The sequence below is a fragment of the Podarcis bocagei genome (genome assembly GCF_964188305.1).
Source record: "Podarcis bocagei genome assembly, chromosome: 10".
NCBI lineage: Eukaryota > Metazoa > Chordata > Lepidosauria > Squamata > Lacertidae > Podarcis > Podarcis bocagei.
In genome coordinates this window covers 33,293,569-33,316,135 of record NC_138135.1, presented here as the reverse complement: position 1 = coordinate 33,316,135, position 22,567 = coordinate 33,293,569, and the positions used below count along the sequence as shown (strand labels likewise).

Here is a 22,567-nt window from a genome sequence, read left to right as displayed (position 1 = left end):
AAAACCCATTCTTACGTTTCCCCCCCCCCCAGCCTTTTCTGAATCTGGTGCTTTACCATCCTTATCTCACTCATCCTAAAAAACAATCCTGTCTACAGTCTGTCTCAGGTATTCTTTACTGTCTCAGAACCAAACAATAGACAACAATTGTCACATAGGCTGGGCTGGGCACACTCCATATCCAGTGTGCTTTCACCGCTCGCATTTGAAGCTGAGTATGTGTGACGTTAGCCACAGTCCCTTACCTATCCTGTAGTTTCTTGAGAAATGCTGCTGTCTGATGTGTTTTCCCGCAAACCAAATTCCATCTGATTTGAAAATGCAAACTACAGTTGAGCTGAGGCATCTGTTGAGCATGCACAGATGGCAGCAGCACATGTGCAGGTGACAGCTTCATTCAATAGGATTTGGGGGTGTTGCAGGCACAGGGAAACAAATCAGGTAATGTGAATCAGGTGAAGACATCCCCACCTCCTCTCCAGTGTGCGCAGCAACATAAAAATGTGACCTGAAAAGCAGTGGGGAGTTGACTTACTGCATTTTAAGCTGCTAATGAGCACTTAAGCATCGTTTCCTCTGACTTCTTTTCTTTTCTTTTCTAATAGCCAGCATGGCAAAGCAGAGGGCAGGGAAAAGAAGCAAGTTGAATAGGGACCATGTCAAAAAAATCAAGCATGCCAGGAAAAAACCACAAAGTATGCCAGCAAAAGTAACCTATAGTTCAGCCCTTAGAAAGGCCATCCAGCACATGGAATTTGAATCAAGGTGTTCTGGGTACAAGGCTAACAGCTTTCTGGTCTAAACTGGACTTCCCTTGCTTTCTGGCCAAAATGCCAGTGCGAACATCAGCCTGGCAAGGAAGATATCTTGTTACTCTTCACTATTCCTTTATTGATCTCTATCCTCTCTTTCAGTATTCATCTTTGCCATCTAAGGTAGACTGGCTTTACATTAATTAATTAGCTGCATTTATATCCCACATTTTTCTCCAATTTCAATTCATCCATTTATTTATTTAATTTACGAATTGCTTCCCATGAAACATCCAAAGCAATTCACAGTAAAATCAGGAATCAGAATTGGAAGGGTCTCAGTGAACAGGGTAATTCAACTCCCTGTGAAATATCGTATTTTTCGCTTTATAAGACACACCAGACCATAAGACACACCTAGTTTTTGGAGGAGGAAAACAAGAAAAAAATATTATGAATCCTAGAAGCCAGAACAGCAAGAGGGATCACTGTGCAGCGAAAGCAGCAATCCCTCTTGCTGTTCTGGCTTCTGGGATAGCTGCGCAGCCTGTATTCGCTCCATAAGACGCACACACATTTCCCCTTACTTTTTAGGAGGGAAAAAGTGAGTCTTATAGAGCAAAAAATACGGTACATCAGAACAAAAATGATGATGCCAGAAAGTTTTGTACTGTTCCTAAATCAGCTTAAAGGGCCTAATGGACAGATAGGCACTGTATACATTTTTGAAACAGACATCACACAGAGGTGGTCAAGACTCACGTTTAACAGCTCACCTGGCCGCCATTGGTGACAAGGAATCCTATGCAGGTTATTGAGCAAGATGGCAGATTTGCCCTCTGCCAGCCCACTTGGTTTCTGACTTGGCTGCAGGGGAAGGGGATTCCTCTCATCTGCAGCCAGCATGCAAGTTGTTAAATACAAACCTGTGCATGATGATTTACTTAAAGCACTGAGGACTGGGACAGCTCAGTCGGTAGCGCACGAGACTCTTAACCTCAAGGTGGTGGGTTCAAGCTCCATGTGGGCAAAAGGATTCCCGTATTGCAGAGGATTGGACTAGATGACCCTTGTGGTACCTTTCAACTCTACAATTCTATAATTTTATTATTTATATCCCACCTTTCCATACAGTGGGGTAGAAGTGGGCTAGGTTTGGACATCTCATCATGTGATTGATTCACTACGTGCACAAATCCTAATTTTTCCACGGCAGGTGGCACCTTGAAAAGTCACTACGAAATCCTCTAAGATCGGTACTGGCACATCAGGAAGTCAGCTTACTCTGAAAAAAAAAATGTTTTCTCCATCACATAAAGAGATCCCATGGCAGTTTCATTGCACACCAAACTCCAAACATATCACACTTCAGTTCAGCACATATCAATCCTCCTTTCAGGGTCAAGTGAATCAATCCTTATTGTACACTTCATTTAAGGGTAATAAATCTTGAATGGAGAGATTTAAGAGAATATAATGAAGCCTTGAACCATTTGCACAGAACACAGGAGGAAGACTTTAAAGCGAAAAAGCAGAGAGGAGCCTTTCCAAGAGCTCAGCTACGGAAACTAATTTGAGCAGTGGTATTTTCTTAAACTGCTGATTCAGATAAAACAACACAACAGCTGAAAAGCACACTGCTCAGTATAAAATACATCCTCGCTAGTATTTAAAGGAATAATAAAATATCTAGCAAGATTAATTCAAAGCCTTTGGTCAATAAACCCTTTAAAGAACTGGCACAAAACGATATTGTCTGGCACGGGCAAGGCCGAGATAAATTTGATTCCTTGAGGAACAGAAAATGTAATGAGAAAATCTCTTAATAGTGCCAGCATTAGCATTACAAGGACAAGGGCTACCAAAGTCACCAATTTGTTGCAAGTGCTACGCTGTGCTGCACATGCCAAGTAGGCTGTGAGATCAGAAAAGAAAAAGAGGAGCAGGAACAGAAAGGAGAGGGTGTCAGCAATCCTTGTCCAAGAAATGCTGCCCAGTTGAAACTTGGAGGCAATAAATTATCATTGATCCCTGCCTGGTAAGTTATTTCCAGCAAAGTTCTGTTGTGCTTTTCCAGGATTGATTTTTTTTTAAGCCTATGAAAAAGTGAAGATCAAGAGCTGCGCTGATACAGTAATAATACATGCCTGTTTCTCATTTATAGATTTTCAAAGGATATTTCATGTGGCCAAATATGCAAGAGAAGTAGCACGCGCACACTTATATATGCATACTATAAATCCCAGCCATGAACACACACACACAAGAAATAAAGTGGGGGGAAATTGTGACTAGTATCATGTAAGAGGCTAGTGGTGAAGGCACTAGCACACCATTTTTAGTCATCTCCTCACAGACTACTCCCCACTTTTTTCCACTGATGCAGAGGGAGAAGGAAAAAACCTCAGACGCCTCTACCAGCAAATTTAGCCCCTTGGGAGGCTGCATAAAAAACCATACATTTAGAGCGGGGTAGGCAACCTAAGGCCCGGGGGCCGGATGCGGCCCAATCACCTTCTCAATTCAGCCCGCGAACGGTCCGGGAATCAGCGTGTTTTTACATGAGTAGAATGTGTCCTTTTATTTAAAATGCATCTCTGGGTTATTTGTGGGGCATAGGAATTCGTTCATTTCCCCCCAAAAAATATAGTCCAGCCCACCACATAGTCTGAGGGACGGTGGACCAGCCCCCCGCTGAAAAAGTTTGCTGACCCCTGATTTAGAGCACATTCCCCCTCCCAAGAATCCTGAGAACTGTACTTTGCCCCTCATAGAGCTACAATTCCTAGCACCCTCAACAAACTATAGTTCCCATGATTATTAGGAAGGCAGAAACATGTTTTAAATGTATGGCGCATTTCCAGTTCAACCTGTTTCCATCCACATTCTTTAGACTGCTCAGCAAACTGAATACAGTAATACAAATTCACATTCAGTAAAGGGAAGGCAGTGAGAGGAAGAGTTGGGAGACAATTAACCAACTGTAGACTGCTACAGCATGTGTTCCCTTCTCCCAAGCTTACCTGTGTGGGCTGCTCTGTGCAGGCATCCCCAGCTGATGGAGTGGAGTTTGGTATTTGTGTCTGGAATCCCAAGGCCTGTTAGGGTACTAAGCAAATAAACATTGGTAATGTTATCAAGCTACCTGAGGAGAAACAGGAATGTGCCTCTCCCTGTACCCCAGTGCCCCCATCCCGCCTTTCTGCTGCATCCCAGAACCACCACCACCCAGCTGACCTCAGCAAGCAGGGGAGTGTTCCACAAGGCTTTGACAATCATCTTCTCCGCCCCAGGGGTAGGGAAGATGAGTGGCAATGCCATGCGCCAGAATGCTCTTGCACTTCCACCACCTGAGGCAGCCGCTTCCCTGTCTCATGGATGGGCTGGCTCTGTTCTCAGGTTCTCTGTAGCATAAGACTAAGTTGTTCTGTACAATGTGCTTCCTCCCTGTACAATGTGCTTCCTCCCTGTACAATGTGCTTCCTCCCTGTAAGCTTGCATACACTGTACCTTTAAAACACATTCACACCACTTTATTTACCCTCAAAGAATTCTGAGCACCATCGTTTACACCTCACAGTTTGTTCCCCCTTGTGCATGCAGTGCTCTCCTCCAACTACTGCAGTTCCACAGGCTTCCCTCCCTTAATCCAGAGATTCTCTGTACTTTCAAAATCCAGTTAGGAGAATTACATTGATTGCATAGGGAATCTCCAGGTGTAGGGAGGAGAAAGAGTGTGACAATGGTAGGTGGAAGACAATGCTGTATGGATGAGGGGGAATTAAAGGAGCGGCAAGGGGCTCATAATCCATACTAAGATGAGTTATGGATGGGGCCCAAATCTTCAGTAGAAGATTGGGCCCTAAAACCCATTTGATTAATCATAGATCTCTGAAAAACCATACAGCAGAAGCTGACAGACACCACTTTTGCAGGACCTACTTTGCTTTTTTTTTTTTTCTAAAATATTACAGCCAAGGCCTGGGGTAAAATAATGACTTGAGTTGGCAGGAATGGTGGTGGAATACTTTTAGAATTAAAGCACAGAGAGCGCCTTCCCATGCTCAAGCTAGGAATTTGTTTTAATCAGAAATGAGCTCACAGTTCTGTCACACCTACATGCCATTCCTGGTTTTCCCTCAAGTCTCTTTAGCTCAGCAGCATATTTTAGAAAGGGATAGGAGAGAGCCATTTGTTGTTGCAACAGCTGGGAGTTGTTGATCCACTGAAAATTACCCTGAGATCTAGAACAGATCCCAATCCACCTTCTTCTGCACACGCCTGCCCCAGAGCATTGTTTCTTATAGGGTTTTGAGTTGAGATGAAACTTTGGAACAGCGGCATGGATGCAAATTTGTCCTCTCAACAGCATGGAGGGATCCTGCCTTCTCAGAATAGCCATTTGGAAATCCTAAACTCCACATGGTGTTTCCTATTAGGATCTCTTTGTTATTTCATATAATTTTTCATTTCACAAAATTTATATACCACTTGATTGTAAAAACAACAACAACCACCTCAAAGCATTTGTCAAAAATAATTTCTGAAAATAAGTAGATTTGAGATCAGTTATTCATGCAGAACTCCACTGGTTTAAGGGCCATCCATAAAGCATATCACACTTGTTAAAGCCTTTTTATAATGAAATATGACAGGCACCCACTATCTGTGCTTTCCAGAATACATGCTTGTTTTGACAAGCTTTCTGAGATGGAGAAGGTCTCTGCTATGGTTGTCTACTTTGACGTTTTTAAATTTATCTGTTGTTATTTTGTATTGCTTTTAGTTGTGTTTGTTGTATTTTGTACATCACCCTGAGACATAAGTGGAGTGCAATAATGAAATAAATGCTGTCCCACCCAGTTATAACACTTTGTCCCATTTTAACCAATAGTAAATCCCTCCTTTTTAAGCTTTATGCAATCTCCTCCTACCCAATACACAACATACTTTATGGATAATCCCTTAGCCCGGTGCTTCTCAAATTGTAGATCCCTTATGTTTTTGAATGGGACTCACAACGGTGGACTCTTTTTTCCTCATTACCAGGGGTATTTTTTGTACTTCTTTTCATTGGGCCAACAAGCTCCCTCACTCACTCCATGTCACATTTAAGTTCTAGGCAACACAATGACAATGTACAATAAACAATCTTTTATAGAATTCCTTCAAACCATAACAAGTCCAAAATGAAAAAAAATTCCTTCCTGTAGCACCTTAAAGACCAACTAAGTTAGTTCTTGGTATAAGCTTTCGTGTGCATGCACACTTCTTCAGATACACTGAAACAGAAGTTGCCAGATCCTTCTATATAGTGAGAAGGTGGGGAGGGGTATTACTCAGAAGGGTGGTGGGAATTGGAGATTGGCAGATAGCTGAGATGAGCCTGTTGACGACTCCCACCACCCTTCTGAGTAATACCCCTCCCCACCTTCTCACATAGAAGGATCTGGCAACTTCTGTTTCAGTGTATCTGAAGAAGTGTGCATGCACACGAAAGCTTATACCAAGAACTAACTTAGTTGGTCTTTAAGGTGCTACAGGAAGGAATTTTTTTTATTTTGACTATGGCAGACCAACACGGCTACCTATCTGTAAGTCCAAAATGAAAACTTTAGTCTCAAGATTTCATTTTGGACTTGTTATGGTTTGAAGAAATTCTATAAAAGATTGTTTATTGCATATGTACATAGTCATCGTGTTGCCTAGACATTGCTGACGTTCTCTTTGCAACATGGGTTTGTTTGGTTACTTACGCTTAAGTTCTAGGCAAACATATAATGCCTACATATAACTATGTTAACATTATGAAGTAAATCTAAATTTCTTCAGTGTTGACTAGGAATGTGAAATTCTTTCATTTTCTATTGTAGAGCAGGAAAATAGGCTCCAGTAGGTGGGGTTAGGTTTAGACAGGTTGAGTAACTTTACAAGTGAGCACTGCCTTAGCCCATCCCTCAGATATCTAGGAAACTTGAGTAGGCTCGCCATACATCAGGAAAATTATTGAAATGTCAGGGGATATGCAGATATACGGGAACGTGATGAGGAAAAACAGTGAAAACAGCTCAAAAAGCTTTAAATCAATTTGGGTTTGTTCCCAAAAAGCTCAACAATATTGGTGGTTTCCTTTTAAAAGCTCAACAATTTTGGGGTCTTCCCAAAAACGCTCAACAACTTTGCGGGTGTCAGGAATTTTTGTTTTTAATATGGCAACCCTGAAACTGAGTAGACAAAACATTTTTATTTTAGAAGCTCCGATTTTTGGTTTTACATATTGTAAATCTCACGACGACGTTTACTTGGTTTTGTAAAGTGATTTTTTTTTAAAACTGTTGTTACCTGTCTGGAGCGCTCTAAAATTAGACGGGGCAGAAGTTGCTATATAAATAAAAATAAGAAGGATAAACAGCCAACTTCAGCCCCTGGAGGCTCACAAGATGTCGCCCTAGAAATGGGGAATACTTCAGCCACTCAGGGTTCAATACTTTACTGACATATCTGGGAGTAAGCATAGGCGCCGACTCCATGGGGCCTGAGGGGGCTCGAGCCCCCTCAAAAAAATTTTTGGGGGGGCTCAGCCCCCCCAATAATCTCGGGCGCCCTCCAGCAGAGCGCCGCCGCCGTCCCCCGCCTCCTCCCCACCTGCTCCTTCGCCAGCCAGCCAGCCAGCCGCGCGCCCTAATCGGAGAGCCCCGGCCGTCCCCCGCGAGATTAGGGAATCCCCGGGGGCGGGGGCTCCTGCCTCGCTGCTTCGCAGCACCACCGCCACTGCCAAGGCACTGCCGGAAATCCCGCGAGAACAGGGGAATCCCGACTGGCCACACCTCCCAGCCAGCCAATCGGCTGGCTGGGGGGGCGTGGCTTGCCCTATTTAGGGCCGGAGCCACTTTATTTGCATATTCATGAGCTTATTTCTTATTCATGAGCTTTCACGGGCCCCCCCAATATTTTTTATAAGTCCGCGTCCCTGGGAGTAAGACCACTGAACTCAATAGGACTTAGTTCCGAGCAGACACGTAAAGGACTGCACGGCCACCCTCAGCGTTCCCGCCTAAAAATTAAAGTGGCCATTCCTTCCCTCACCCGCTTTCTAAGTACAGTACAGTACTGTATTTCATTGCCCCGCGCAACCGCCAGCAAAAACCTAAACAGGTGCGGCAAAGAACTACCGGAAGTGTGGCAGAAACCAGCACGGCACACCAGGAAGTGTGGCGGGAAGAAACACGGAAGTGCGTTCATCATAGACAGTAGTACCATAGAGGTGAGACAGAAAGAAGGGCCTTTCACGTGCGAGAAGCGAGGCAACATGTCAGCCTCCTTGCTGAGAAAGGGTCTGGAGTTGCTGGAGACGACGGGAGGTAGTGTAAGGCAGCGGGGGACTAAGGGAAAGGGACGAAATCCGTTCGTTCTTTACTCTAATAGGCTTTCTCTCTCTTCCTCTGGACAGCGTCCGCTCCCCGGCCCAAGGGGGCAGCCGCCACCAGCCCACCCAACAAGCAGTCGCTGGCGAGGGCGAGGAAAAAGAAGTTCTCTCGGCCCCAAAAGGAGAAGGCGACAGTCAAGGGCAAAGTCATCAAGTCCGCGTTAGGTGAGCGCCGAGGAGCCATTATCTTCGAATCCACCCATAAGTTTTTTACCAATCAAAGCAAAACCCTTCAGGCAAGCTTCCTCTGAATTCCGGGAGGATGCAGTTAATCACCGAAACCTTATATTTATTGCGATGACGAACAGCAGAGATGCTAAAGTTTTAAAGAGAACCGCTTTGACTCCCGCCTTCTTCAGCTGTTCTTATGTGTATCAGACGCTGCAGCCGAGGTGGCAGTTTCAGAACACGAGGGAGTATTTGGAAGTGTGGCTGTTGTCGAGTGATGCCTGTTATTACCCTCCAGGATGAGGCTTTTTAGTTTAGAGAGAAGGGGAATAATGGGAGATATGCATCCAGGTGCATTAAACTATGCTTGGTGTGGGGAAGATAGATAGAAAAAAATGTTTTTCTCCCTCATAATACTAGAACTTGGGTGCAATCCAACCAAGTTGAATGTTGGAAAATTCAGGAGAAACAAAAGAATGTATAAACGACAAAATTCATTCCTACAAAAGTAGTGATGTCTACCAATTTGAGTGGTGCTAAAAGAAGAATAGACAAATTCATGGAGCATAAGGCTATCAGTAGCTACTAGCCATGATGGTTATGTTTCCCTCCTCTGTGGGAGGCGGTGTGCTTCTGAATACCAGTTGCTAGGATTCACAGGTGGGGAGAGTGCTATTCTGCTCATTTCCTGTTTACTAACTTCATGTAAGCATCTGGTTAGCAACTGTGAGAACAGGATGCTGGACTAGACAGGCCATTGGCATGTTCTCTGTGTTTCTTCAATGAGGCCCTGTATCAAGTATATAGATATATCTCCAAGTATATATATCCAGGCATTTTGAGTTTTTTTCTAGAGCAAATGACATTTCTGTTGCAATTATGGATCAACCAGAGAGGCTTTAATTATCTGAATATTACCTCACCTACAGTACCCTCTGTTCACACCAAAAGAACTAAGGAATATGGAAACCAAAATGTTTTGCTTAAATATATCTGTTTTGTAAATCACTGGTGATGAGTGCAGGGTCTATGTCAGTTCATATGGGGAAAGGCAGTCTTTGAGGTCCTCTGAGGGTTTGCAGATAAGGAATTCTAAAAGGAAGCTGAAAAGACAAACTGACTTTTGCCCCAGCTGGAGCTGCTTAAAAAACTCTGTGCATGTGGGCAATTGTGAATGATATGCAGGAACATTCTGCAAGACTGTAATAATACATGCCCAGGCATCTGTCCTTGTTTTGTATCCATTAGTTACATTAGTTGCTTAATGATCAGAATTGTGTATTTGTATAGACATGAATCTCTCTACTACCATCACTTCTCCACTTCCTTGGGCTTCTCAATGTGCTATATTATAATTAAGATCTGGAAGGGTTTGTGATTGGTCTATTATCTACCTGAAGTGACTATAGTATTCACTTTAGTAAATAATTTTGCTCTGCACATTGGGAATTAACACATGCCCCATGCATGGTCCTAGTTGATCCAACGAAAGACCACCTTACTGGTTTTATCTGTAGTTTTAGATCTATAACCTGTGCTATACTGTATGATGGGCAATTAAATAATAATAATAAATCTGGGCCGCAGTGGCAATGTCCATACCATACATGAAAGAAAGTATCAGTCATAGCAGCATGTTATATCTCGCCATATCTGTTGAACAATCTTACTAAAAAATTATTTTCTTAACTTTCCCAGAGGAGTATACGAAACGTCAAGCTGTTGACCATTTTCAGGAAAATGTGAAGTACATGACGAGTAGCCATTTCATGACAGACAGCACCATCACTCAGAAGGTGAGCCTTCTACTCTGTTCATTAGATCCCATAGCTTACCTGGAGGCAGGGGTGAGGAATGTGCTGTCGTTGCAAATTTGTTTTTCCTGCCTTGTGCCTTGTCACACCCCCTAACAATACAGTGGTACCCCGCAAGACGAATGCCTCGCAAGACGGAAAACCCGCAAGACGAAAGGGTTTTCTGTTTTGGAGGCGCTTCGCAAGACGAATTTCCCTATGGGCTTGCATCGCAAGACGAAAGCCCATAGGGAAATGCTGGTGGTCGGGAGCAAAGACTTTCGCCCACAGCCGGCCTTCAGAAGAGGACCTATTCTGAAGGCCGGCGGGGGGCAAAAGTCTTTGCTCCCCCCGCCTGCCTCCCCCCCCCCGCCTGCCCCAGGCGATCTTAAAATGCTGGCGGGCGGGAGCGAAGCGTTCGCTGCCGACCCCCAGCATTTTAAAATCTCCAAGGGACAGCAGAGAAGTCTCTGTCCCAGGGAGATTTTAAAATGCTGGGGGTCGGGAGCGAAGCGTTAGCTGCCGACCCCCAGCATTTTAAAATCTCCCCCTGTCCCGGGGAGATTTTAAAATGCTGGGGGTCGGGAGCGAAGCGCTGCCGACCCCCAGCATTTTAAAATCTCCCCGTGTCCCGGGAAGGTTTTAAAATGCTGGGGGTCGGGAGCAAAGCGCTGCCGACCCCCAGCATTTTAAAATCTCCCCGTGTCCCGGGAAGGTTTTAAAATGCTGGGGGTCGGCAGCCCGACCCCCAGCATTTTAAAACGCTGTTCCGAAGGGGGGGCGGGGACACCTGCCCCAGCCGCCCCACTTCGGAAAGCTGTTCCGAAGTGGGGCGGGGGGGGGCGTGGACACCTGCCCCAGCCGCCCCACTTCGGAAAGCTGTTCCGAAGTGGGGCGGGGGGGGCGTGGACACCTGCCCCAGCCGCCCCACTTCGGAAAGCTGTTCCGAAGTGGGGCGGGGGGGGCGGGGACACCTGCCCCAGCCGCCCCACTTCGGAAAGCTGTTCCGAAGTGGGGCGGGGGGGCGGGGACACCTGCCCCAGCCGCCCCACTTCGGAAAGCTGTTCCGAAGTGGGGCGGGGGGGGAGCGGGGACACGTGCCCCAGCCGCCCCACTTCGGAAAGCTGTTCCGAAGTGGGGCGGGGGGGGCGGGGACACCTGCCCCAGCCGCCCCACTTCGGAAAGCTGTTCCGAAGTGGGGCGGGGGGGCGGGGACACCTGCCCCAGCCGCCCCACTTCGGAAAGCTGTTCCGAAGTGGGGCGGGGGGGCGGGGACACCTGCCCCAGCCGCCCCACTTCGGAAAGCTGTTCCGAAGTGGGGCGGGGACACCTGCCCCAGCCGCCCCACTTCGGAAAGCTGTTCCCAAGTGGGGCGGGGGGGGGGCGGGGACACCTGCCTCAGCCGCCCCACTTCGGAAAGCTGTTGCGAAGTGGGGCGGGGGGGGCGGGGACACCTGCCCCAGCCGCCCCACTTCGGAAAGCTGTTGCGAAGTGGGGCGGGGGGGGCGGGGACACCTGCCCCAGCCGCCCCACTTCGGAAAGCTGTTGCGAAGTGGGGCGGGGGGGCGGGGACACCTGCCCCAGCCGCCCCACTTCGGAAAGCTGTTCCGAAGTGGGGCGGGGGGCGGGAACACCTTCTGAAGGCGGGCAGGGGGCGAAAGTCTTTGTCCCCCCTGCCTGCCTTCCCAGGGGCTTTTAAATCGCCCCGGACAGCGGAGAAGTCCTCCGCTGTGCGGGGCGATTTTAAAATGCCGCCCGCCAGCATTTTAAGATCGCCCCGGACAGCGGAGAAGTCCTCCGCTGTCCCAGGGTTTTTTAAAATGCTGGGGGTGGGAAGAAAAGCCCTTGTCGTCCCCCCCAGCCTTCAGAAGAGTCTGAAGGCGGTTTCCCTAGGAACGCATTAATTGATTTTCAATGCATTCCTATGGGAAACCGTGCATCGCAAGACGAAAAAACCGCACGACGAAGAGACTTGCGGAACGAATTAATTTCGTCTTGCGAGGCACCACTGTAATGTTTCTTTAATAGAAATTGAGTTGATAAAGTTTGCCTGAAATATGGGTTCTATGTGCCATATGTTGTGTAAGAAAAACTAACAAATTTCTATACCTGTAAAGTATCAGTTGAAATGATGTCTCAAAAGGAAGAGCTTTAGCTCAGTTGCAGAGCAGAGCATCTGTTTTGCATGCAAAAAGTCCCAGATTCAGTCTCCAGATGGGACTGGGGATATTCGTGGCCAGAAACTACCAGTTATGTGGACAGTATTGAGCTACATGGACCAATGTGTAAGCCAGCTTTCTGTGTTCCTAAGGTCAGGGCATCTTGAGAAAGAACTTGCATTTTTCCACTTACCTTCTAATTCCTATTGCTTCTTGCTCTGCCATTCTTACCAAATAGTAAATATTTATCTTAATACATTAAAAATATATTTTTAAACAGTCTGGGGAATTCCTAAAATGATTTCTACTAGACTGTAAATCAGACTTTTTGACTCAACTATTTTTTTTTAATTCTCACCTTGCATGGGTCCTTTTCTTCCCAAATGGAAGAGGCAGTTGCTTTTGAAATTGACCATGATTGAATTTTAGTATTGGTATGCAGCAATGCAGAGTGTAGCCTTGTTGGACTGAATTTCCTTAAATTATTTTGAACAGAGCCTAGACTTGGTTCTGTTTGAACAGTGTATCAGCAGTCTGTGCTCAGATGATTGTTTGAGCTGGAAGATAAATGGAGATTTGAGAACTGTAAGTAGTTGTGCAATAATAGAAAGCTGTAACTTCTTGTTTCCCTTTGTTTTGCGTCTGAAGGTTTTGGCCCAAAATAGAGGCAGGAAAGCCAGAGACCGCCGTCAAGAGGAGGAGAAAAAGAAGCCTGAAGGAACCGTTTTCACCGAGGAAGACTTCCAGAAATTTGAGAGAGAATATTTTGGGGGAACTGGAACAGTCTGACAAAAATGGCACTGTCTCCTGGTTATAGAGAAAACATCAAAGATACTTCCTTTTCATAAGCAATTGGGAGCAGAACTTTACAATAGGGACCTGAAGCACCTCTACATCTAACTTGTTCAGTCCTCTCATGCAAGATGTCTGCTCTTTCTTACCAAGAACACATTCTCCTAGGAATTACCTACTTTGGGACTTAGGGTTCTACCTCTCTAATACTTTTTGCAGCAGTATGAGAAAATGCTGGCTTCAACCAATCATCCCCCACCCCCAAATAGTTAAGAGGCCTGAGAGACAAATTGAATGCCAATGTTGGGGCAAGGGGAATTCCACCAAAGTGTGGGAATTAAATGCACTTCCTTTTGCAGGAATGCCGCTAGGAAAACTCCATAAATGTGTATTTTATTGTTACACTTGCATTCATTTTCGTCCTTCTTCCAAAGAAATTACAGCAGCTTATATACAGTTGTGCTTCGTACCCCAAGTGATCATCTATCTCTCTAAAACACTGCTTCTGTTAGTAAGCGAAAAGGGTCTCTAGTTGACAGTTTCTGAAAATGATTCTTGAGGCTTACAAGGTAGGTATTTATGGTATAGCATAACTTGTGCTCTTAAAGTAGCTTGGGGGCACTTCTGGATCCTTTGCTGTCGCTTGAAGCCCAAGTGGTCTCAGTGGAGTGAAGTGCCTTCCATCAGATTCGACAGTTGTCCCAGCCACGTCTCTATCTGGATAGAGATAGCCTAACTCCTGCCATCTGTGTTCTGGTAACCTCTAGGATGGTAGTAGTAGTTTTCTTATACACAGCTCATCAGACTGGGTTGCCCCACTCTGGGCGATTACTGCAGTGTGTTATACATAGGGCTGCCTTTGTAGAGTTAAGAAACTCCAGCTGGTGCAGAATTCAGTGGCCAGGTTGCTAACCAGGACAAGAGGGTTTGAGCATATTACACCAATCCTGAATTGCCTGTCGGTGAGTTTCCAGCCCCTATTCACCGTGGGGTTTTTTACCTATTAAGCTTTGAACTGCTGAGGACTGCCTGTCACCATATGAACCGACCCAGACCCTATGATCGTCATCTGAGGACCACCTTTGTGTAACTCAAGAGGTCTGGGTGGCAGCAACACAAGAGTGGGCCATTTCTGCAGTGGCTCCGTTTGTGGAATGCTCTCCTCAGGGATGTTTGGCTAGCACCTTTATTACACACCTTTGGATGCCTGGCAGAAATGATCCTCTTTAACCAGGCCTGATTTAACATCCTATATACCCTTTTAAATGTGTCTATGGGAGTGGGGTTATTGGTTTGTTTTGCTTTTGTATGTAATTTCTTTTCTTTTTGTATTTTTGTTGTGAGACACTGATCGTCGGGGGAAGGACAGTATACAAATTTAATAAATACAATTGTCATTTAAAGCAAGTGCTCACTATATTTGGACCAAGTTGGGCTGGGAACCAATAGTGTTGGAGGGTAGCTGATGGTGTAAATGTTCAGCAGCTTGTGAACTATTTAAATTATTTCTTAATTTTGCAGTTACTGCAAAACCCTCCTATGTTACTGTCTCCCCAAAATGAGTTGTGAAAGCCACTGCTCTCCATCTGTTGTTTGAAATTTCCATAATCCCAGAGCATTTGCCATGCTCCCTATGGCTGATGGTGTAAGGACCACAGCTCTCCATGAGCCAATTGTTATTTTGCAAATTCATTTTGAGTTGCCATCTGCACCTACCAGCCTTGGGCAGCTGCCAAGCCCCCACTCTGACCCACTAATTTTTTTTTTGACATCTGTATTAAACTTTTTGCAGTGCATCACTCCAAATGCAGCAAAATTGAAATGGCAAGACTTTGCCAGTGCAATTTCTAAGACTGCTGAACTCATGCCAGGTAAGCCTAGTCAAAGATTTCCTACTAGTGGAAATACCCCTCTGCCCCAATTACGTGAAAATTTTAAAATATTTTCTCCACCTCTTAATCAATTTGGGTTTAAATTACTTTGCAATATCTGCTGGATGGTGCAGCAACTTTACCAGAATATGGCAACAGCACTCTGCCAGTAAATCTGTGGTTGTCAAAAGCTATGGGTGCATAGCTTTTGCTGATTGCTGAATTGTTAGGCTGTTGAAAGCTTCTTCAGAGTATTAAGGGAAAAAGCACCTCCACCAATATAGGAGGCAGATGAAGCTGTCTTGCTGCAAGTGCTCTTCAGTGTGGATATTTAGTTAACTTCCTTTTCATTCTCCCCCCCCCCCCCAGCCCAGGCTGTAGTCACACTGAACAGAAATGCTATCATTTCAAGTCCCTTTATGCATTTCTGTTGCAATATGGTTTTTCAAAACTTTGTCTGCAGACTGAGAAGTCTGACAAATTACCGTAACCAAATTTTTTAAAAAAAACCTCATAAAACTAGCTCTTGCTCCCTTCATGCACTTTTGTCAACTCTATCTAACCAAATGATACCACCAAGTACATAGCAGAGTAAAACTGCAATTAAGGTTGCATTTGAAAATAAATGCCTTTGGTTCATTAAACTTAATTTATTGGTTGTACCAATAATATGTATATGAAAATATCCACACACATAACTAGCTCGGAGATGAATACTGCCAAAAGTGCCATATCCCATTTTTTAAGCCTTATCAAATGGAGTTGCCAGGTCCCCCCCTCACCAGAATAATCCAGACCTCTCTATTTTTATTCCTTTTGAATTTTATTAAAATCTGCAGACCAAGCCTGCTGTAAGTAAAACCTCCATTTGCAAGACACAAGACAAATGTGTACTAGAAAATAATTTATTAAGCAACAATACACAGCTCATTGTACTAAGCTCTTATATACATGCATGTAACATATACCCTTGACTACCCTATTCTGGGGCTTTAACTTTTTTACCCTTGGCCTTCCGGACCTCTTCAATTAGATCTTTCAAATACTGAATTTCTTTGCTCAGGGAATCTGCCTTTTCCCTCAGCGTTTCATTTTTCTGCTCTAGTTCTCTACATTCCCCTGATAAAGCCTCCTGCTCTAACCTTTTCTTCTGTCGATAGCGTGTAGCTGCAGTCTTGTTTTGCTCCATCTTCTTCAGTTTCTTATCTACTCTCTTTTCTCCTTTCATCTTCACTGACACTACCTTATCTGCAGGATGATCATAAGGTTTGGACCTCACAGGGCTATCATGCAGGACTGTGACTGATTGGCAATCACTGAGGGAATGAACAGAAGTGGTGGGGCTTTGCTGGGGAGACCCCAGGTAAGATTCTGGACTCATGCATATTCCACTATCATTGTCTGAGTGAGCTTCATCCTCTTTTTCACACTTTGGAATCACCACTACTAAGATATGGGCTTCAGTTTTCTTGTCTCCTTCAAGAACATCTACTTCACTGCCTAATTCTAAACTGAAAGAATGGTCTGTAGTGGAAATCACGGACTCTGGAGTGAGGGGAAATGGAAACAAGGGGGCCAGTGGGGCCACCTGGTCTGCCCCAGAGGGAGACTTAGGAGAATGAATAATTAATTCTGTTATCAGTGGAGTTTCTTTGTTGGGAATTTCTTGGACAGGAGGGTCAAATAGATCACACGTGTCCTCCAACGTGGCCATGAGCTCATCTGGGGAGACGGTGGCTTCCAGATCATCGATACCCAACAGTGCATCGAAGTCAAATTCCTTCAAATCCATCTTCTCCACCATCCAATCCATGCCAGAGAAGGCATCCTCTGTTAAAGAAATGACAATTTTTTATAAAACAAAATACCATGAACTTTAGAAATGAGGGTTTTTAAAAAGTGTTTTTTCTCTCTCCTTTCCTGTGCTCATTTAATATATTTAATGATGTTGCTAGCACTCATATCAGCTCAGTGCTTTAAACTTATTATGAATGTCACACGTTTACTACATGGAACTATAATTCAGCAAGGCCACCCAACATTTTCTGAATACGTTTTAGTCTGTGTCTTACCCTGGCTGTTGTCTGTGGCATTGTTCAAACTATCCACAGCCAGCCATTCGGAAGAGCCCACTTTAGCCTTGTCGCTGGAGAACCCATGCGAACTGAGGTTCTTGGCCACCTCCAGGTAGTCATCTAGGAGGCCCAGGCCCTCCTCAGCCACCAAACACGGCTGGTTGAAGGGGGACAGAAAATCCCCCAACAACATCTCTGTGTTTGAGAAGCTCATTTTGGTCAGATTTTAGTACTTTGTCGTCAAAAAGCGTGGACAAATAGATGGTGTCTTTGTCGAATACAGCAAAGCTGCTGTCTGATGGCTTGAAAAACCTGAAAGACACAAGCAATTTTTGTTGTCATTATAAAGATGTCCACTGATGTTGAATTCAGGTTATCTCTTGAGAGGGAAAAGACGAAAAAAAGTACATTACTGCAACAACAGCACCCCATGATTCCAGTTTAGGACACTGTATCTGGATCCTATCCAAGAGAGTTCTAATGAATACCAACAAGGCACTATTGTACAATAGCGCCAACTAGGATTTGTGGAAAATGTTCTCACTTCTGCAAGGCAGCCTGCTTGGGTTTCCTCCCAACCATATATGGTCACAGCCACGGTTTCAGCTCCACCCACCACTTTTCCTGGTCTGATTCATGCATTCACAAGCGTCAAAGGCAACAGCTGCAGCCATTTCATGATCTGCCTGCTGTGCATGTCCCCACCCTATAAATAGGGAGCCATTTTGTCCTGCCACGTTCCATGAAGGTTCGATTACTCCTGGTATCCTGGCATTTTTCTAATCAAGACTGAGCAGCAGCAATATAAGGGGGTGCCAAATAGTTTGAATTCACATTCCGTGATCAAAAAAGGGTAACACTTTCGACAAATAGATATACACAAAACTTATTTCAAGGTGACAGGGAGCCATCTGAAATCCCCACCCTTTCTTGGAAAGCTCCATATGGCACCAATCCAAAACAGTCAGATCTGAACCTAGGGAAAGCCACCGTTTTTCTCCTTTTAAGTGTCTTGGGCCCAGCAAAATTAAACAAAAATTAGAGCTGCTCCTTTTGCCTGTCATTGTATGTTGAGAAAAGGTTTACCAGTTGCCTGGCAAGTAGGTACTAATAAACCACAGCTGTTTGGCTCATGAAAGCCGCAGCAAATTTACCTTAAATGCCATCTTTGGTCTATATAGGACGGGAAGACACAGCACAGATCTGTCAATAGTTCAGATCTCATGAGCATTTGCTTAGCAATGAAGGGAAATCACTTTAATTACCCTGGGAAGCCCAGAGGCTCATTAACTCATCCTCCACTTTGGACAAATAGACCTCTCCCATCCTTTTTCTCTCCAAGGGAAGCCTCGCTCCACCCTCTGATCTCCTTTCCACTTCCAAGGTAGATCTTTATTTTGGGAGGACGAACCATTTCCAGAATGTCACATTATCCCCACTTCATACCCCGCCTACAAAAGCACATGTCAAGGCGCGACCCTTTCCAGTGGGGGAAGCGGAGCGTAAAACGTTGCTAATTACACCCCGGGGCTTTTAATCCCGTGACACGAGGAGTCTATGAGCTCCCCCGCCGCCGCCGCCCACTACTGGCTTATGTTTAAAGATGGTTCTCGTCGCCCCCTCCTTCGGAAGAATGAGGCGATCCTCCCGTTTTGTCCCTCCTCGATACTCACGCCATGGTTGCAGATGCCTGGAGATGCCGAGGCCGCGGCCGATGCTGCTGCGCCTCTGCAATGGCCGATGCCGCCGCTTGCACTGCCGCACCTACCATGCCATGGCGGCGGCTGCGGTAGCAGAAATCACCCCCTCGCTTCGACGCCGCGTTTGAGCTGCGCCCCGGACAGCGACATGCAACAGCAGACACTACTCTTAATTCTACAGGCAGACAATGAGGCTGCGCCGCCCGCGCTTTCCGTATTTATACGCAACAAGATCCGGCAGGACGCGCCCCTCGAAGAGCAATCACTTCAACAGGATCCTTCCACCAACCGTTTCCAGAGTTAAAATAACTTCGTTCAAAGAACTGGATTTTCTCAGAGGGCACTCTGCAGGACTCTAGGGGCCAAACGTACAGTTTGCGGGGCTTAGCGACTGGATCTGCCTGACCCTCCTCAAAAGTCAGCGGAAGGTTTTCAGGTACTACACTGTGCTATTTTACTCTAATGCCGCTCTCCAGGCTTTCAATTAAGGTCAGACCGCGTGACGCAGAAACGGCTGGCTGGCTTCCTATTGGCTTCCTTGGAGCAGTGGGAAGGCGACTGGCTGGAGCAGATGGTGTCCCGAACTCGAGATAGCACGTGAACATAGAAACACCCGATTGGCTGACAGCGCCTGTCCACGTGTACTGTAAACCGTCATTGGCTTAGAGCGGGAAGGGCGTCAATGGGTTCCGAAAGGCAGTTAAGGGGTGGGAGGGAGGCAGAATTCTTTTCTGTGTCGCACGCGCGCATTAAAAATTCAACCGCCTCAGGTTGGAGAACGACGCAAACGTCCTTTCGTTGTCCCCGTCCTGCGTGTTTCTTAATGCGCTGCTGCTGCTTGCCTCTCCCTTCTTTTGGAATGTGAATATAGGAAAAGAACCTTGTTCCATCTTCTTTGCCATCCTTTTCCTTCCCCCTTTTCCAGAGCGGCTGCCATGTTTGGTCGGTGTGGCAAGAGACTAAACATGGCTGCTCCCCTGGAACTGGCCTGACATTTGTGGAGCTCCGTCCGCAGGAGCCCTATAGGGCGCAGAAACCGCCTCTTCCTCTCTCTCCCTTGGCTGTGCTGGGGTGCAGATGGCGCCTGGCGAGCCTAATCGCTCCCCACCCTAATTCACTATGAAAGAGATAAGAATTGAGTGCAACGCAGCTGCTTTTCCCTCAAGATGGCCAAGCTGCCCACAGAGTGGACATAAAGCCTTCTGGGGAGCGTGGGGGAGAGATGAGCCTTCAGGCAGCAGCAACCGCCCCTGCTGAGTCCTGGCACTTGCCTGCCTGCCTGTTTCTCAGGGCCGCATAGCGAGGAGTATATGGTGCGCTGAACTGGATCCGCGCCTCTGAGCTCTCGAGAGGGTGCCTTGGTCGCTGCTCGCACGTTTTTCTAGGCAGCACCGTAGGCCCAGTCCTCTTCTCTGCACCCAGGGACGATAAGCGACAGAGGGGAAGGTGTGAGGAGCTGCTCTTTGCCCTTTCCATGCACATTTCTGCCCTCCCCTAAACGGGAGAGCGTAGAAGAAATAGTGCCGCTGGGGTGTATGTGTTCTGGGGCGCTTTCTAAGTTGGGGAACACCCCCCATCCTTTCTAGCATCTGGTGCAGATGGCACAAATTGTTTGGTCACCTTTTCCTTCCCTCTCCATTCAGCTTCTTTTCCTGCAGAATAACTGCCTCAGTGCTCAGCATAGGGTATGGTTTTTAAAAATAACATACATGTAGCTTGACCCCATTCGTGTTGGGTAATCCACTTCCTTTCTTCTGCCAGTATCTCTGGGTGATTCACAAATTTTTCTTCCTCCTTCCCTCATGACGGGAATCAACATGAAAGTTCATGTTGTGTGGTCTGGTAGCCCTGAATCAATAAAAGCACAATTGTTTGTAACGACAAATGAAAAACGAGGGAAAGGGAAGTCTTTGGGATTTTCTTTTTTGCGAAATGAAAAAACTACACTTGTCTGTGTACTAAGGCATTCACAATAGAAGGATTCATCATGATTTGCAGCATTAATAATAATAATAATAATAATAATAATAATAATTTTTTATTTATACCCCGCCCTCCCCAGCCAAGGCCGGGCTCAGAGCGGCTTACAAGCAATAATAAAAACAAGATGAGTGATTACAACTTAAAAACAAAAATAAAATACAACATTAAAATAATGGAACATTAAAATATTAAAATGGAGCCTCATTGCAGGAGAAGGAAAAGAAAAAGGGGGCGGAGGGAATCAAATTGGCTCCAATCCAAAGGCCAGGCGGAACAACTCTGTCTTACAGGCCCTGCGGAAAGAGATCAGATCCTGCAGGGCCCTGGTCTCATGAGGCAGAGCGTTCCACCAAGTTGGGGCCAGTGCTGAAAAGGCCCTGGCTCTGGTTGAAGCCAATCTAACTTCCTTAGGGCCTGGGACCACTAGGGTGTTGTTATTTATGGACCTTGAGGCTCTCCGTGGGGCATACCAGGCGAGGCGGTCCCGTAGGTACGAGGGTCCTAGGCCGTGAAGGGCTTTAAAGGTCAAAAGCAGCACCTTAAATCTGACCCTGTACTCCACCGGGAGCCAGTGCAGCTTGAAAAGCATAAAGTGCACAGTTCTGTGACCTCTGCTGCATTTTCTTATTGATCTCATTTGTATTCTGTCTTTTCTCTCTCGAAGAGACTGAAGGCAACATACGTGGAGTCATCCCATTTTATCTGCACAACGTCCCTGTGAGGCAGGCTAGCTTCAAGGTCATATAGCGAGTGTCATAATTCTGCGGATTAAGTTTTGGTCCAACAAATCTTGATCTCAATTCCACTGTGGCATCCATTTTTTTCTCAAAAATAAAGCAATGCTGCAGCTACCAAGCAAGCAATGGACCCAGCTGCGCAGCAATAATGGTTAGCTAAAGAAATACATTGTCACAAAATACTTGCAGTAGTTGCTGATTTCTGCTAAATATGATGCTGTATTTACTGTCATTTTCAACAAGAGACTAACAAAGTATGTATGAATGGAAAACTCTTTACTTGAACTGGCTGTTGTTACTGTTGCAATTCCATCCATATTAATTTACAGATAGCTGGTATATTACTTATGTTGGGTGCAGTGCTTTGAAGGCCAGGTAATTTTGGTAATTTTGTTGTACTGTTAATACTATACACAACTTGTCTCAAAGCAATGTAGCGCCTAAAAGCTTTAGTGTTTCAAAATTAACAAGTTCACAAATGAAGAGTGTTCACAATTGACTTTTTAGCCTGTCCAGTGCTACTTAAACCTGTGTGTTGGTTGGGAATATGAAGCTCATGAGGTTACGTTGCTAGTTAAAAATAAACCAGTTCTAACACATACACCTTATTGTCTTCTTCTTTAAGGTAAGCCTTGTTCAGCTTCTGTTTCCTCTTTTCAAAATAAAATCTTCAACAGGATATAGTAAAAGGAACTTCATTTCCCAAGACTGATGAGGGGGAAAATAATCACTAGGTGGACACGTCAGCACCAGTGTTTTCCATTGACAGAGTAGCAGTTCTCCTGTTTGCTTAAAAGGTCGTACAAGATTTTATTGACTGATACAGGTCAATCTGTTACTGTATATAAAAAAGCAACAACCATGCCCCTCAGGGTCACAAGTGATTAAGTTAAAAAAAAATCGATTTAGCACTGCATTGCACCAAATATGTGCATTTGGCAAATACATTAAATTACCTCCTTTTTCTTTTTTTTACAAATTTAGTTCGGTTAGTTGAAGACAGATTACATGAAGGTTATTTTTTACATAAGTGCAAAAATAGATTTCACTAGGCCAAAACACTCATTTTTACAACCAGCCCCCAGTCACATTGATTTTTGGTGGTGCAAGT

The 22,567-nt window shown here is 45.4% G+C and overlaps 3 protein-coding genes and 1 long non-coding RNA gene across 5 annotated transcripts in view; 2 read left to right on the top strand and 2 right to left on the bottom strand.

The window, feature by feature from the left end:
* Window positions 1–7,855, bottom strand: part of CACNA1I (calcium voltage-gated channel subunit alpha1 I) — a 396,955-nt gene extending 389,100 nt beyond the window's left edge. The window contains exons 1-2 of one of the 2 annotated variants that reach the window (XM_081210856.1): window positions 7,839–7,855; window positions 3,776–3,861 (exon numbers count right to left, since the gene is read on the bottom strand). The gene's annotated coding sequence lies outside the window, so the exon portion shown is untranslated. Of the gene's footprint in view, window positions 1–3,775; window positions 3,862–7,094; window positions 7,240–7,838 lie in introns of those variants that run through there. The other variant, XM_081210855.1, reaches the window with a different exon arrangement.
* Window positions 7,856–7,986: 131 nt separating this feature from the next.
* RPS19BP1 (ribosomal protein S19 binding protein 1) lies at window positions 7,987–13,492 on the top strand. The gene is made up of 4 exons (XM_081210882.1): window positions 7,987–8,113; window positions 8,203–8,343; window positions 10,045–10,142; window positions 12,947–13,492. The coding sequence occupies exons 1-4, from the start codon at window positions 8,062–8,064 to the stop codon at window positions 13,085–13,087; spliced, it is 432 nt and encodes a 143-aa protein (XP_081067008.1). The 5' UTR covers window positions 7,987–8,061; the 3' UTR covers window positions 13,088–13,492.
* Window positions 13,493–15,852: 2,360 nt separating this feature from the next.
* On the bottom strand, window positions 15,853–18,900 carry ATF4 (activating transcription factor 4). Its single transcript, XM_081210878.1, has 3 exons — window positions 18,710–18,900; window positions 17,034–17,348; window positions 15,853–16,791 (listed from the first exon to the last, which is right to left on the bottom strand). The coding sequence occupies exons 2-3, from the start codon at window positions 17,248–17,250 to the stop codon at window positions 15,941–15,943; spliced, it is 1,068 nt and encodes a 355-aa protein (XP_081067004.1). The 5' UTR covers window positions 17,251–17,348; window positions 18,710–18,900; the 3' UTR covers window positions 15,853–15,940.
* Window positions 18,901–19,082: 182 nt separating this feature from the next.
* Window positions 19,083–22,055, top strand: LOC308596083. The gene is made up of 2 exons (XR_014012305.1): window positions 19,083–19,597; window positions 21,384–22,055. It is a non-coding gene; the product is annotated as an uncharacterized lncRNA (long non-coding RNA).
* Window positions 22,056–22,567: the final 512 nt, after the last annotated feature.

What these genes read in the sequence shown, in the direction of transcription:
- RPS19BP1 (XM_081210882.1), top strand. Translation starts at nt 8,062, where the DNA reads ATGTCAGCCTCCTTGCTGAGAAAGGGTCTGGAGTTGCTGGAGACGACG. An exon ending in GTTGCTGGAGACGACGGGAG is followed by an intron (nt 8,114 to 8,202) that starts GTAGTGTAAGGC and finishes TCCTCTGGACAG; the next exon opens with CGTCCGCTCCCCGGCCCAAG. An exon ending in AGTCATCAAGTCCGCGTTAG is followed by an intron (nt 8,344 to 10,044) that starts GTGAGCGCCGAG and finishes TAACTTTCCCAG; the next exon opens with AGGAGTATACGAAACGTCAA.
- ATF4 (XM_081210878.1), bottom strand. Translation starts at nt 17,250, where the DNA reads ATGAGCTTCTCAAACACAGAGATGTTGTTGGGGGATTTTCTGTCCCCC. An exon ending in TGCCACAGACAACAGCCAGG is followed by an intron (nt 16,792 to 17,033) that starts GTAAGACACAGA and finishes TTTCTTTAACAG; the next exon opens with AGGATGCCTTCTCTGGCATG.